At 35.5% G+C, this 15247-nt stretch overlaps 1 protein-coding gene across 1 annotated transcript; it reads right to left on the bottom strand.

Annotated features, from left to right (window-relative positions):
* Window positions 1–13476: 13476 nt before the first annotated feature.
* On the bottom strand, window positions 13477–14682 carry LOC117243231 (lymphocyte expansion molecule-like). The gene is made up of 4 exons (XM_033510517.1): window positions 14532–14682; window positions 14368–14450; window positions 14161–14308; window positions 13477–14011 (listed from the first exon to the last, which is right to left on the bottom strand). Exons 1-4 carry the CDS (start codon window positions 14558–14560, stop codon window positions 13705–13707), a joined length of 567 nt encoding a protein of 188 aa, XP_033366408.1. The 5' UTR covers window positions 14561–14682; the 3' UTR covers window positions 13477–13704.
* Window positions 14683–15247: the final 565 nt, after the last annotated feature.

The following is a 15247-nucleotide window of genomic DNA, read 5'->3' as shown; positions in this document are numbered from 1 at the left end:
GCTACAGCTACTGTAATTAAAACTAATCCACTTCTATTAACTCTTAATTTAATTTGTCAATGAAATTTTCATCAACTTTGATAAATATCTTTTGGCACAAAAAAATGCTCTGATTCTTTAATTACCTATCTCTCCTTTATTTCCTTTCTCTTCATTTTCTCAAAGAACTTGTCAAAAATTGCAATGTAAATTCTTTTCAGATGTTACAACATCTTCTAGAATTTCGTACATGTACATTTACTAAATGTACATCCCCGAAATTTATCTTCAAGATGTCACAGTCCAAAGAAGAAAACGGAGGAAAGAGCAAAATGAATGTAATCGTACCATCCCACAAATCTGTATCAAAAATTAATAGATATCGATACAAAGAAAAGGGAAAGCTCCTACGACGGTTTAAAAGCCGGAAAAGGGAGGTAAAGGAAGGCAAAAAAGCCAAGGAAAACTTCTGTTAGGAGAGGGCGTGTGGCGAGACAAAGAGAAAAAAAGATGTCACGGTCCATTCGTGAAATTTTCTTCGCGTGGACATTATTACGTGTTATAATTTACGAGGTCGTAGTTCAAGAAATGTGTGCGAAAATCTACTTTCACGAGTTGATGAGTTTATGGGGGTACCCGATGGTGGCCGGCGTGTGGCCGTCGTCCGACCAGAGGAAATCGGTCGTGGATTCCACAATTTCGCTCTTTCATCGTCAAGGGACTCCCTTCTTCTCTCTTCTTCGAGGTCAAGATTTCTTGCATTTGTTGATTTATTGCACCGAAGATAAAAAAAGACTAGCTGCACGAACTTTCAAGCACGCTTCTACTGTCAAACTTCTTCCCTCTTTTTTTATAAATAAAATTTAGTTGGATTATTCGGTAATTTAGTTAACAATTAGAAGGGGAAATTTAAGGAGCGTTAAAAATACATAAAATAGAATAAAATTTTTAGTTTTGAATGGATATTTAATGTTCTTAATATACGTGAAAATTCTATAAATTTTTATCTATTTTCTCTCTTTTGCAAATAAAAATATTTCGATGAAACCTTTAATAATCGAGTTGCTAATAATAAAATATTTGAAATGTTATAAAGTCCAATTCGAGTGGATATTTCGAATGTTATAGACGCTTGATTGGAAATTCTACGTTTAAAGGAAGCATCCATCCACTGTCAGACTTTTATCTATTTCCCATTTTTATAAACAAAATCGATTTGATTGAATTTTTCAGTGATTAAGGAGATTGAAAACATTTGCGATGGGATAAAATTCAATTCAAGTGGATACTTAAAATATTACACACGCGTGGCTGGAAACTTATCGAAGAAGTCAATTTGCTTGCAGATGACAGGGAAGGGAGGGATGATAAAGCGAGAGAGAAATTGAGAAAAAGCAAAGCAAGAGAAGTTAAAAGCTGTGAGAACAAGAGGACGGACCCAAGACGTGTCCTGAAGGACGTGCAATGGGACTTTACGATCGTATTTATGGCCAATTTTATAGCTAAGTTCCGTGAAATGTCTATTGTCAGTCCTCGTCTTTTTGACTTCGAGGACAACGGTTTTGAAACGAACATGAGCTTTCGAAAATGTGCTTTATGGGATGGTTCTTGTTGAAAATCGTACGCTACAAAGTTTTCTTGAAAAATTACATGAAATTTTTAACTTTTAGAATCTACTTAAACGTCTAACGATATCTAAAAATTTTACATAACAGAATTTATTTTAACTTCAACGTTTGCAGATTTCCAATTATAAAATCCGACAAAAATTAATACGAAAAGTAAGATTTGTTATATAAGGAATAATCTATTTGCGAATAATGAGTGGTATTATTAAAATTATGAAATGAAAAGGACCCAACTTTCATTCCAATTTTAAAACTTGTTACGCCATGCATGTAGTAAAATCGTTTAAGGATATCCATAAATGTCGATCACGTATCGAGCCAGGGAATGAATATTGCGGTGTTCTTGATGATACTAATTATAGTAAAAAAAAACCTAACAGTAGCTACCGGTGTTTCGGCATCCTCTAAAATTCTTTCGTTTTTCTTCGAAGCATGACACGGCAGCTTTCACAGTATCCGTTTGTAACTAGCCGAATAGATCGAATCCATGAACTCTACAGTCATCTATTCGTATTTTTAATCGCCATCTTAATTATTAGTGAACTTAGGACTTTTCGTATTCCAACTTGATTGAAGAGAGACAAAGACGATAAACAGAAATGAAACTATACTTTCCTCGAATATTTCATATTTCCTGTTCGTACGTATATACCCGAGGAACCGAGTTGGGAATTCAACAAGTAGCGAAATTGATCACAATTTTGTTCTTTTTCAACATGTTTTTTTTTTATTATTTATTTGTTGAAATTACAATCAATTCTCGCGTTGAGAATTTTCAGTAATTTTTCTGGCGTTGCGCAGTGACATGGCTGATTATTTATAATAAGTTAATACTTATTATAGATAAGTATAATTTATAAGTAAGTATTATAAGTAAGTGAATATGCTTAATTTAGATAACTAAACCTTTTTCAAAATCAACGATAAAAAATCGTATAGTAGAAATCGTGCCAGAAATTGATTTATCTTGAGATAAAAATCGATTCTTTGTCCATCTTAGCCGGCAATAAAACCTAAAAATTCGTCTTTTCTGTTGGTTATAAGATACAGCTACCGTAAGGCCAATTTTTATAAAGACCAATAGCTTTGGCTGCGTGCCAATAAAATTTACGAGACTCTGCGGTGCCCCTGCTGACCTACTCTCCGCTCCATTGTTCCGTTCAATGAACCTTAACTCGTAGAGGGCGACTTTTACCCTACCTTGAGTCCTTGAAAATTTCTGCAAACCAATGTGGGTTACCGGGACATTAAAATCTTCTATACTATTGTAAAAGTATCTTTAAGATTATCTGAAGGGTTTTGATTTTTTTTTTTTTTGGAAGAAAGGTCCAGGACCGAAGAACAAGGAAATGAAATTAATTAAATCATATTGTAATTAATCTGTTACTATTCTACTCTAAAATAGCTGTTTATACAAAATTTATTTATTCGAATGAGAAATTGTAATTAGTGTTTGATTAAATAAACTCCTGCCGACCGAATCTACTTATCAGAATATTATACGAATGAGAAATCAAAATGAACTGCTTGTCCATTGACAAATTCATGTAAACAGAATCTTTTCGTACCGTATTACAAAAATAAAGATAATTACATAAAACTTATGACATATTTCATTGAAACATGCCTGAACACGTGTGAAACATCTCAAGTCACTTGATCTATAATTTTCTCTACGTACTAATCTTTTATCCCAAAAGTTTTTCGAAATAGAAATACCCTTTCAAGTCTTCCACCACCAGCCTAATAAAATCTCAAGTAATCACTTTCGTAATTTGCTATTATCAACAAAAATCTCAAATACCTTTATGAACCTTAATATAAATATTTTATAATACTTTTAGCAGGATTTACTTTACTTTACCTTCAGGCCTAATACTTTTCTAAATTTTAACGATTATCAAATAAGCTAACAAATTTTTCCATTCCGATTTATCAGTAAAATCCGATAGTAAGATTCGAATTCAATCTGAACTAGTCAGAATCCGTCAAAGCAATACGTTGCCGTTTTCACCGAAAATAAACACGAAAGAAGATCATCATCGGAGTGAAAAGAGGAAAAAAAGTAGGAAACAAGAAGAAGGAAGACTGGTCCGATTTGGTGAGCGGTTTTCTGGAGGCTCGGTATTGAAATTTGTCGCGGCGTTCACGGCTATCTTTCTCCTGTACAGCTGTTTAACCAGCTGTAACGCATCACACCTCCCCTTGTGGCGGTTTTGCGGCCTCGTGCCACTGCTGGCCACCATCTACGCGGCGGAATTTTTTCACAAAAGGCACGTGTGCATCGATAATACGATGGCTGTTGCGTGACCGCCGCTTCCGTTCGGTAACCGAATGGATTTTTACTCCCAACATGTCGGAGAAAGTTTGCGTTTCGTTTTAAAACTGTTGACGTACCTGGACGAGCGTTTCGAATCCCACAATTCCTGTCTTCCTGCAATTATTTTGCTGCGAATTAATTCCATGCCATTCCTAGTCTAAGTACGTAAAAACGCTGTAATAAGAAAAACGAAAAACCTATGGGAGAAATATATACGTAGGTTTTTGTGTCGTATCGTATGTATGTATCTAAGTATCATATTCACAACAAACTAATTGAAAGCTAATCTCCATTAAAGCTTGTTTGCTAATCTCGCTATAAATATCACGATTGTCTGTCTTCTTTCAATCGTTTCGGTGAAAATTAATTCGCTGCCATTCGTAATCCGAGTGAGCGCATGAGATGCTCTAATAGGGAAAATGAAAACCGTACGAGAGAAAATATATGATATTCGCAAACCGGCTGTGAAACGATCTCCGTCAAAATGTGCGAGTCGATATCGTATTATAAATGAGACATGGATCAATCGAATGAAATATCAGGAGCAAACTTCTTCAACCTCGCCTCTAGCATCTGAACTTCTGAAACGTTTCAAATGTGAAAGAAATGGAGTCCCGGTGCCAACTTGACGCCCACGGAAACCAGCCGTATGGTCCTCGAGCGTCCTTGAAAAATTCAGGTCACGATCAGTGGGCGTGAGAAAACGAGACAGGCAAGGAAGAATTTATGTGTTTGTAACCCGTGCGAACACTGGTAGCGATCGCAGCATAATGTGAATTCATTTTTAGGCAGCTCGTCGTGGGACACCTCTATTGTGAGCTTTAGCTAGCCGTAAAAGTGGAAAGGTATTTGACACAGTTTCCAAAAATTTAGGGCCACTGGGTCTTCGGGGCAAATTCGAAGGACAAACCTTCAAAGAGAAACTAAACTGGCACGAGCTACTGTACCATAGAAAGAGAGGAATTTTTACCGATGTTCACAGTGTTCTTAGCCTGTGCACAATGGAACGTGTTCGCACTCCTCCTCCTACAGTGCGAGAATGATTTACAGGGTTCCATTGGAGGCGACCGACTTCTGTTTGGCCACGCGACCCTCTTTCCGAGATGGAAAGAGAGATCGCCACCCCCTTAAGGCATTTGACAAATAACCTCGACAAAGAGACTCGCCCACCCGTGGTCCACTTTCGCGATCCGATTGAGATGTTTTCAAAATGTTTGGGACTGTTTGACAAGGGGCACGTGCCGTGTCGCGCACTTCTCTCTCAAGGTCGTCGAGACCACCCCCTACAGAGATTTCTCTGAGGTTAAATTTTCTTGATTATCTTTCTACAGATGACAGATATGTAATTTCGACAGTAGCAGACTTTCTCGTCGAGGCATTCAAATTTCTATAGTTCTATCGCGATCGTTCCATGATTTTTTCATCTCTCTATTCTTTATTTTTTTTTATTTTTTTTTTTTTTTTATGTATATAGTATCGTGTAGTTAATCGATAAGACATTGATTTTTTTGTGTATATTGTCCTCGAGGTCCATTCTCCATCGTCTGTTTGATTAGAAAGACAAGTACAAACTTCTTTGGAATAGAAATATTTTCACGAATATATTGTTGGATATTCCAGACGAATAAAATACTCGATCAAATTGAACGTTGATCTTTCTTTTCATAAGGTGAGCCTGAATTGTTTTTAAGATCTAGTTTTCATCCCCGTGATCAAAACGACTATAAATTGTACACGTCGTTGAAAATCTTTTTACGAATACATTATTTATTTTTATTATTTATACTGAACTATGTATACCAAAGAACAAGCGCCTCCTGTTTAAGATTCGCTTTCTATCGTTTTCGTAGCTGAAAACACAATAGAAGCACCATAAAGAAGAAACCATTTATCCCTGATAAAATAGGGAAAAACGAGGTGTCGAGAGGCGACTACTTTGCCCGACGATTGCGATCGTTGCTCGTAAATTAGAAAGTTATTAGGCGGGCAATTGGATGTCGATTAATTTCCCCAGACAAATGAACGTATATACACGCTTCGCACGACAACCGCATAACACAGCCTCCGCCTATGGGAACATCTATACGGGTGTCAGTTGCTCCGTGAAATTCTCCATCAATCTACAAAATTATCCGACATATGGCTGCTAGAGAAGCTGCTACCTTTTTTTTTACGCATCTCGCGCGAGAGGTGCCACTTCCGGTCTACTATTTGAATATTCATTGGAAGCATCTCTAAACAGGCACATTTAGATTTACAGCTATTTGTACGGGGAACGTTCCCAAATTTAATTCGAATTGACTTTTAATGGTTTCACTACTGATCTGTTTTTTTATTAGATAGCTTGTTCTCTGTTTAAATGATCAAGTACTGACCGATGGTTTATCATATTACAGATGCATCATTTTCTTTCTATTTCATAAAATTGTAAAGTCTAGATAGACGAAATAAGTACGATAAAAATATCAGGCGAATCTTTAGAATTCTCTTTCATAGCCGCACGTATGTTCGAAGATAGAATTCGAGAACATGAGTTGATCGAACGAGATCAGAAATGAAAAAATAATTTCGCAAACGAATCTGAAAATATCTAATATATTACGTGCAATTTTATATTTTTACCAACATAATTAAAAAGAATGGAACCTAAACAGAGATTCATCTCACCTACTAAATATCATACTCCATTTTCGATGTTACGTCGTTTTTGTATTCGCTTGTATATTAAACCTTTAAATTTTCCACAACTGCATAAGAATCCGCAGTCTAATTCTAACAAATACCTTACTGTAAATACCGCGTATATTTTCGCAATTCGTACGTTTCCACGCCATTAAAATTCCCATAAATGCATAAACGTCCGCACTTATGACAGACGTCGTGTGACGTGTGTGGCAAGGAAAACGACGAAAGAGGTCGAACCTACCTGAAGAAGGCTTGAAAAAACGAAAGAAGGAAAGAGAAAACGCGTGATTACAACGCCCCTTGCTTATGGGCCACGGGGTGAACTCCGTAGAGGCGCCGGTTCAAAGTTCGTGGCATACGTATGAATTATGCATTCGGTGCACAGCCTGTGTGTAATCATCCGGTGCATCATTATCCCGAGAGTTTCTGTTACGATTCCATATGGCACGAGATCTCGCCGCGATCTCGCGGAACCGATCGAAAAAAAGCTACGGATAACACGAAGTGTACCGTGCAGGCTAATTTAGAGGATGAATCGTTATGATCTTGCGGGACTTTGGATCACGCTTGATCATTGGTTACGCGAAGTCCACGGTTTCGGTGTTCGAAGAAGTGATTTCTGTTTGTTAAACGGTTGATACGGGTGAAAACAGGTTGGGATTTTCAGTGTAGAGTTACGTTACAATCGATGGTAATTAAGTCTCGAGTTAACAAAGGCTGGAGAAGAATTATAAATTGTAACAACTGTGATATTAATTTAGTAAGACTGAATATTTTGTAGGATATAGGAAAACTTCGTTTCTTCTTAATTATTAATAATAAAATAAAATAATAGAAAGAAGATATATTTTTGGATGTTTTGTAGAGAAGATATTACTGTATCAAAATCTAAAATCAGTTTTACGAGGAAAGATTCGTTTATATTAATTGAATTAGTTATAAGTCGTCGAGAGGCTGAAAGAGTTAGAACCCTTGGGAAGAAATTGATGGAATTTGTTTTTGAAGAAATAGGAAAATTGTGATATAGGAAAATATATGGAAAGGATTGTATGACAATGTTCGACTGATTTCTTTTCAGTCTTTTATTTCTTCGTTTTGACGGCTCGATATTTTGACAAGATTTCCTCGTATCGTAAGGATAACAATTATGCAAGGAAGAAAGTGTGAAAGTTTGTCGAATAAGCCAGGTTTTTTGGTGCGTTGCGGATGTTTATTCGACGAGAAAACTAGAGCAAGGCTCGAAAGAGAAAATGAAGAAACTTGGAAAGGTAAATTTTACGATCTGCTGCCTTTGAAAATATAGTATTATACCTTTGCTTTTATCCTGCTGTTAGGATTGTTATCTTTGAAAGAACGTAGAAGGATTCGTAAGAAAGAGGAACTAGTATTGCAACGAGAAGATGAGCACAAAGAGGGAAAGGTTAGATGGTTCGGAAATATCTTTTTGCAAAATATCGCAATTTTTTTAATTTACTCAAAATAGGAAGCCAGAGAAGATGAAACACGTTTAGTAGAAAAATCGAGAAAAGATTACAAATTTACAAAGTGGTCGAAATTGAAGATACTTCGACAGAAGGAAGAAAATAAAAAATGGCAGGAATATTTGAAACGACATAAAAATTGGATCTTTTGTGCAGCTTTGATTAAACTAAAAGTAAAGCGTCTTCTAAACAATGGTAAAGAATTACATTTTAATCTCGATGTATTTTAGGTTTCCTTATCGCGTCAAGAATGGCATCGTACTTGTCATTTGAAGGAAAGAGCAATTATTCGGAAAAATATCCATTTGGAAAATATTTTAAAGTATTCTACGATCGTTCGTGATATAATTATTAAAAGATACTCAGTAAAATTTCACTTCTTTTCGCAGAATAAGATGGAAATATAAAATCGACGAAGCATTGTCGTCTGATTCTATAATTTTCGACAAAGTTAGTTCTTCTTTGCTGAGAAATCTTTTTCCCAGAATTTTCTACTACTTCCTACGTGCAATATAAACATTGTTTTTAATCAAATACGATAGATAATGAAGCACGAACGAGACAGAAAGAAACAACTAAGACTTCGTCAAGAAAGATTGATAAAAATCATCACGAAGATCGCTCAAGAGATGAACAATGGTATTCGTTTGTGGAAGAAGCCAAAAGACGTGTGTGTAAAGAAGACGAAATTGAAAGAGATTAGCGAAGGAAGTTTATCAGAAATCCTTTTCGAGGAGATTCAAGGGGAGGAATCTCTAATTACGGAGGAAACTGCTCCGGAGGATAGTGAAAAGGATCGCAAGGTCGAAGATTCAGGATTGAAACTTGAAGAAGATAAAAAAGATGTTGAAGCTAAAAAAGATGCTGAAGCTAAAAACGAGGGACGTACTTTGGAAGATGAAGAAGATTTCGAAAAATTCCTAGTAAAAGAATCCAAATCATCGATAGAACAAGTATTCGATCAAGACACTTGCTTCTTTGCAATTCCAAGCATCGTCACTTTTGATGTAAATATTCTAACTCAGTTCCCTTAGAAATTTCAATACTAATTTAATTAGCGTTTGCGTTTAATTCTGAACGTATTCTCAATTGATCTACTTCTTGAATTTTTATTCTAAATTAATTAACACGCAGTATATTTAATCAGGACTTCGAAGCGAATAAGAAGTATTCTCGTAAAGTGATAGTCAGAAACAAAGCAGCAAAATGGGCGTATCTGCGATTCCATAAAGTGTACACAGAAGTGTGGGAGCCTGCAGTCATCGAGGTTCCCGAATGATTAATTTATGAATTTTATAACTGAAATCGGAAAGAATGTATTCGATAAATATTTCGAACTTAGATCGACATTATGGACGCTGCAAGGATCAAACCTGGGCTGGATGTGATGGTCAACGTAAAATTTTCACCAGTTTACGAGGAAGAAGTGGCAGCAGAAATCTCGTTCCTTACTCTGAGTCCAGATTATCCCGAAACTTTTCATGAATTTCGTATTCCAGTTCGTTGCGCTCCACAAAGTGCTACACCTGTTTTGGAACCTAAGGAAGTCAGGTTCGCAAATGAAAACCAGGATTTGAGTGCACATTCGATTAATGCAGTTCTTTTTTTTTTTATTTATTTATTAAAATTACAATTAATTCTCGCATTGAGAATAATGCAGTTCTAATTTGTATTTTATATTTAACGACACAAAATTCAACGGGGAAAGTACGATGAATAGACTGCAGATATTTATACAATTTTGTATCATTATGAACACGCTTGAAAAAATAAATTGTAAATTTCGCTTCGCTCGCTAAATATTATAAGTGTTCCACTTTAGATATTTTATACATTTTGTCCGGATTTTGTAGATTTTTAAAATTTTAAATTTCCCAAGAATGCATGAACATCCACGATTTATATTAATAGGTTCCCTTCAGCTCCGATTTGGAGATACGACAACGCAAAATTCAACGAGAGAACTCTTATTATCTCCAACGATGGTAGTAAATCCTTTTCCATTGTAATTGAAGAAAGAAACGATCGTGACCATTCTTTCTTATGGCATTTCGATCAGGCGGATATACAAAGCGTAAAATCGTCCATTTCGTGCTTCGGTCAGTCTAAACGTTTAGAATATTTAACAGCAACAGAAGGTCAGCAACATCTCTGATAAATTACGTATACGTGTTTTTAGACAAAGAAGAGACTGAACAAACAAGCGTAGAGAATGTGGATGACAACAAAGACGTCTCGGTTAATCAGAAATCTGGAAAAATGTATGAAATCGAAGTACCTCCAAAATTCAAGTGTCGTTTAAAAATCACTTTTCGACCGAGATACATAGGTCTTCACCACGAAGTGTTGGAAATTTGTTTTTTGACTGAAAATAGGACACTTGGAAAATTGGTTCATAACTTACAATGCAAATTATACGAATAGTTAAAGACTAGAGAATACAAAAATTGTCTCGTTTTTCAAGTAGAGTGTTCCAATTTGGACAGAAGTGATTGGTTATCAGATTCACTTAGATCCACCGTGTATTGATCTAGGCATCGTAATGATCGATTCTGACGTTTGTCAGCAATCTTTTACTATCGTTAATAATGGTAACCTTTTTATAATCAAAGGTGGCTACGGTATTAATTAAAGTATCAGAATGCGATTGGTATTTTAGGACGTAACAGTGTGGAAGTTTTAACGAAGACACCAAAAAGTTTGGGAAATCAAGTGTCAGTTTATCCAAAGTCAACGATCGTACAATCTGAATCGTTCTCGAAAGTTAATGTGAGATTCATACCTGAATCCAGTATCATTGATATCTCTACACGGTACAATAAATCATCTAAATTATAGTAGAAATTAATTGAAATTTATTTTAATTAATATGTCACTCACACATTCGTTCTGTATTTTTAGATTCTACGATCCAACGTGCAGCATGCTAGAATTCCCCATTCAAGTACAAATTATGTCTCAAGGACCGAAGAAACCACCGCCATTGATACTGAAGGCTCTTGCTAGTTTAACTACGTGTCGTGGTCTAATATTAGGTCAGTCATTAATTTAAAAAAACGAAGAAAGAAAGGAATAAAATGCCAAAGGATATTCAAATAGATAAATAAATCTTAAAATGCATTGACCAAATCAAAGATAGCAAAATAGAGCTTGAAATTAGTAAAACTAAAGTCGATGGGAAAATAGTTTAAAATAAAAATAAAATATTAGCAATAAGAGCCTAAAACTAGATGAAAAAGATCTTAGGTTTCTTTTGTATTATTTATTTTGCAGAACCACCGTATGTCGAGCTGGGATATGTCCACACGCACGAATCTGTATACACAGAATTAACACTAACGAACGAGTCTTTATTAATTCAAGAATACGCCTTTATCGACTTACCTCCGTCTATGGAAATACATCCAAACCATGGTTTTGGTGCCATTCTTCCTGGAGAAACTATCAAACTTCATCTGATTTACTCTGCATGCTTAACAGACATTCCTGGGAATGAGGTTGGAGAAAATGGATTGACCGGTGAACGAAGGTTTAGCAGTTCTTTCAGAAAACGTAGATTCATTTTGTTGTTACATTCACAAAGATCAATGAGTGATCTCTTTTATCAGCTTCCAAGTGCAGGTAGTTACTTTGGCAGAGCTCGCTGGGCGTAAAGAACAAACAATATTGAATAAACTGAAGAATGAAATAAACAGGCAATCGACAGTTCCACGGTATCGTGGACTCCCACCACCAGTGCCTATGAACCTTAAAACTCCCAAAGTAATACGTCGAATGACTGACCGGGACGAAGATAATCTGGAAAATCAATTAAGCAATGATTCTGTGATGAACGAAAAAGATCCAGATGGTAAAAGATTACTCTCAGATCAATTTATAAAAATTGATAGAAGTAAACTGCGGATTTGTGCGTATTTATTGGAAATTCGAAGGTTGAAGAATGCACAGATACTAAAAATAAAAAATCAAGCTTAGAAATAGATTTAAAGAAATCTTTGGTTTCATACTATACAAAAATATATAGAGTATCTAAAGTATAATACTGATTGTAAAATTTATAGTGATAGCAGGTAAAACAATTCTCTACTTACGCTTCAGTTTTTTAATTATATTCATAAAAAAATGAATTTGCATACAAATTCGCAGTCTAGTCGTAAGAAATCGTAATTTTTATGAACGAATATTAGACAAGAAAGAAGTCACGGATGCTATGATAGAAAAGTCCCATTATTTGGATAAAAGAAAGGAGAAGAACTCGATAGAAATTTATGTGTACATTATAGACACATTTTGTGAGCTGAGCGAGCAAATTATCGAATTTCCTCCAACCCCTTGTGGTTCGTTCTCAATGGTAAAATAGATAAACAAGTATCTAATAAATAAATAAATAAAATAAAATATATTAACCAATCAATTTGTTGTAATAAACGAAATTAGGCTTCGGTGCATCTGAGGGGTTTCAACGTGGCTTCCTATCCTCATTGCACCTGCGGAATTATAAAAAATCAACGTAAAGAGTTCACAGCTCGTTACCAATTTAAGAGTTCCTCCGATAGACTCAAGATTATGCCACAGTCTGGTGTTTTACAGAGCAATGAGTTTATCGCTGTAAATTTCATGTTCAAGCCAAAGTTACCGAAAAATATGATTTTCGAAAAGGGACTTAGATTGAAAATGAACGTCGATGAGCAGGAGACGAAGACTGAAAAAATCGACGAATCGGTAAAAGAAGGTATTTTTATTAACGCTAAAACGACCAGTCAATTTCGGATGCAAATTCCATGTCAAAAAATTAAAAAATATGATTTCTACGATATTTATAAGAAAATTCAATAATTTCCAACATTTCAAAAGTACAACTGAGATAGTAATAAATATAAAATAGAAAAATTCACAACGAAAAAAATAATTATACTCTTCTAAAAGCAAGAAGAAAAAAGAGGAAGAAAGAAGTGGAGGAGAAGAAGATTCCTGAAGTTGATAAAGTAACTGGCGAAATCAGCTTATTGGAAACTTTCGAACGTTGTATTTCCACGATTTTCGTGACATGCACGATCGATTTAGAAATGAAGGATGGAACGAAACGCGATGAATTACTTTTTGTGAAATTAATTTGCCCCATTAGTAGACCGGAAATCTTGGTCTTGAACGAGGATCGTGAAATTGCCTTTGGACCAACAGCGATTGGTACATCTTCCAGAAAATTTCTCTTCGTGAAAAATATTTCCAATCAGTAAGTACCAACATAAATAAAAAACGAACGATTTCTAAAATAAGAATTTGTCATCCTTCTCTTTTAAACAATATTTAATATTAAAAATTCGAATGTTAAATATTAGAAGAATAATAATTTTATAAATGTTATAAGATATATATGAGAATATTTAAGAAAATGATTTCAAAATTGGTATTCGTTTCAATTAGAAACGTGAAGATAGACGTGAGTTTATTAGATCCATTTGGACCATTTTTCGTGCCTCCTGGAAGGACGATCGAAACTGGTTCCATCTTGAAGCTTCCAGTTACGTATCAGCCGGAAGAAAATCACGAAGATGAAGTGAGCTATCTTTAAATTGAATTTAATCCCTTGTTTAATAATTGGGAGGAAAAATTAAAAAGCATTGTAGGTAGGGATTCTAATAAAATCTGTCCGTGGCGCCTTGCTTTTGAAAAGAAATGTCCATCCGTTTCCTTCTATAGTTCGCGTATCTTTGATTTTGTACCTTCCTGGGCCAGGAATTTCCCAAGATGGACTAGGCCTGACAAATTCAACGTTTATATTGAAAGGATAATTCTTCGTGTTTTTTGGTTTCTTTGGTGATTTTGGGTCGTAATGACCAGGTCCTGGTTCCTTTGGATCTTTGTAACATAACGCTAGATCTTTCAACATCGCTCTAGTACCTGATACCTTAGGAAATCTGTCGAAAGATAACCGTTTATTTTTTGATTATTATAAAAATTAGAATATTCATTTCGGGGGAATAGAAATTTAACTCCCTTTCTCCTCTTAATATTTTTGCGGAATAAATACCTCACATTGCATAAATGTAAATTTTGATAATAATACCTTGGACAGGTGGTCCAACGTCCCTTAAAATAATACGATTTATGCAACAATTTGTCCATTTCTGCTGGCAACGATCTGGGCCAGTCTCCACGATCCTCCAGTTTTACAGTTGCAAAATAGCCCTTGATCGTGCTTTCATCCCTTGGCCCTGAAAACAAATCGATTGATGTAGAATATTTGAAACGCGTAACACCGATCTTGAATAACCTGTGAACAAATTGTAGGGTCCTTTTTTTCCAGTAACCTTCTCCAGGTAAGTTTCAAGAGATTTTGGATGTCTCACGTCGTACCTAAAAAGACAAATAATTCGTCAGTTCCAAATTTTCATGTTCATATCTTCTTGATAGATAGTAAAATTGGAAATTACGAACAAATTGCATGGCAGTGTCCAAGGTTTCATTAGAGTACGGAATCTAGGCCGCAAACCATCGTATTCAAAAGTTGGCACGCAAGACTGTCCCTCGCGTCTTCTTTTGTCCACGTAGTAATAAGGACACTTCCTTGTATACCCTGAAACAAACAATCAAGAGAGTTAGTAAGATTTATCAAGCAACTTATATCTATAAAGAAATAATTTCGAATCATTCGCCTGGCCCAGGAGTAGTCGATGGCCAAGCAGGTTGGAAAAGGGGAACAGTTCCAAATCCAACGTTTCTTTTAACAGCTTTGCAAGCTCCGTTCAGGATGATATCAGGCCACTGGGGTATTTCGTGGGTTCCTGGACCACGTCCTGTCTTCATCAGGTATCTCTGCGTCGCATATTTTTCTACTCTTCCTCCCATTGTCCTCGAAAATTCTTCAGACTCCAACTCCTTCTTCCAGCTAGTTTTCATTTTGAAACAAATTTTCTCTACATTAATCGCGATATAATAGGAAAAGATTTAACTCTTGTACAGATGATCAAAACGTTCACGATTCTTGGGTAACCAGTGTATTTCATGCAGGAATTTTGGTACATCAGATACGCAGCGATAATTTTCTTACATCTCCGAAATTTTCAATTTTCTCATTCTGCATCGTACCAAGTACAATTTTAAGCAATCTGAACGAGAAAATTACGTAAAACTGTACTATAATCTGATGATAT

Source organism: Bombus vosnesenskii, unplaced genomic scaffold (genome assembly GCF_011952255.1).
Source record: "Bombus vosnesenskii isolate JDL3184/JDL3185 unplaced genomic scaffold, Bvos_JDL3184-5_v1.1 scf7180000013265, whole genome shotgun sequence".
In the NCBI taxonomy this organism is placed as follows: Eukaryota; Metazoa; Arthropoda; class Insecta; order Hymenoptera; family Apidae; genus Bombus; species Bombus vosnesenskii.
The sequence above is the reverse complement of the archived record's forward strand: the minus strand, read 5'-3'. Positions and strand labels throughout refer to the sequence as shown.

What these genes read in the sequence shown, in the direction of transcription:
- LOC117243231 (XM_033510517.1), bottom strand. Translation starts at nt 14,560, where the DNA reads ATGAAACCTTGGACACTGCCATGCAATTT. An exon ending in TGGACACTGCCATGCAATTT is followed by an intron (nt 14,451 to 14,531) that starts GTTCGTAATTTC and finishes TTGTCTTTTTAG; the next exon opens with GTACGACGTGAGACATCCAA. An exon ending in CGTTGGACCACCTGTCCAAG is followed by an intron (nt 14,012 to 14,160) that starts GTATTATTATCA and finishes ATCTTTCGACAG; the next exon opens with ATTTCCTAAGGTATCAGGTA.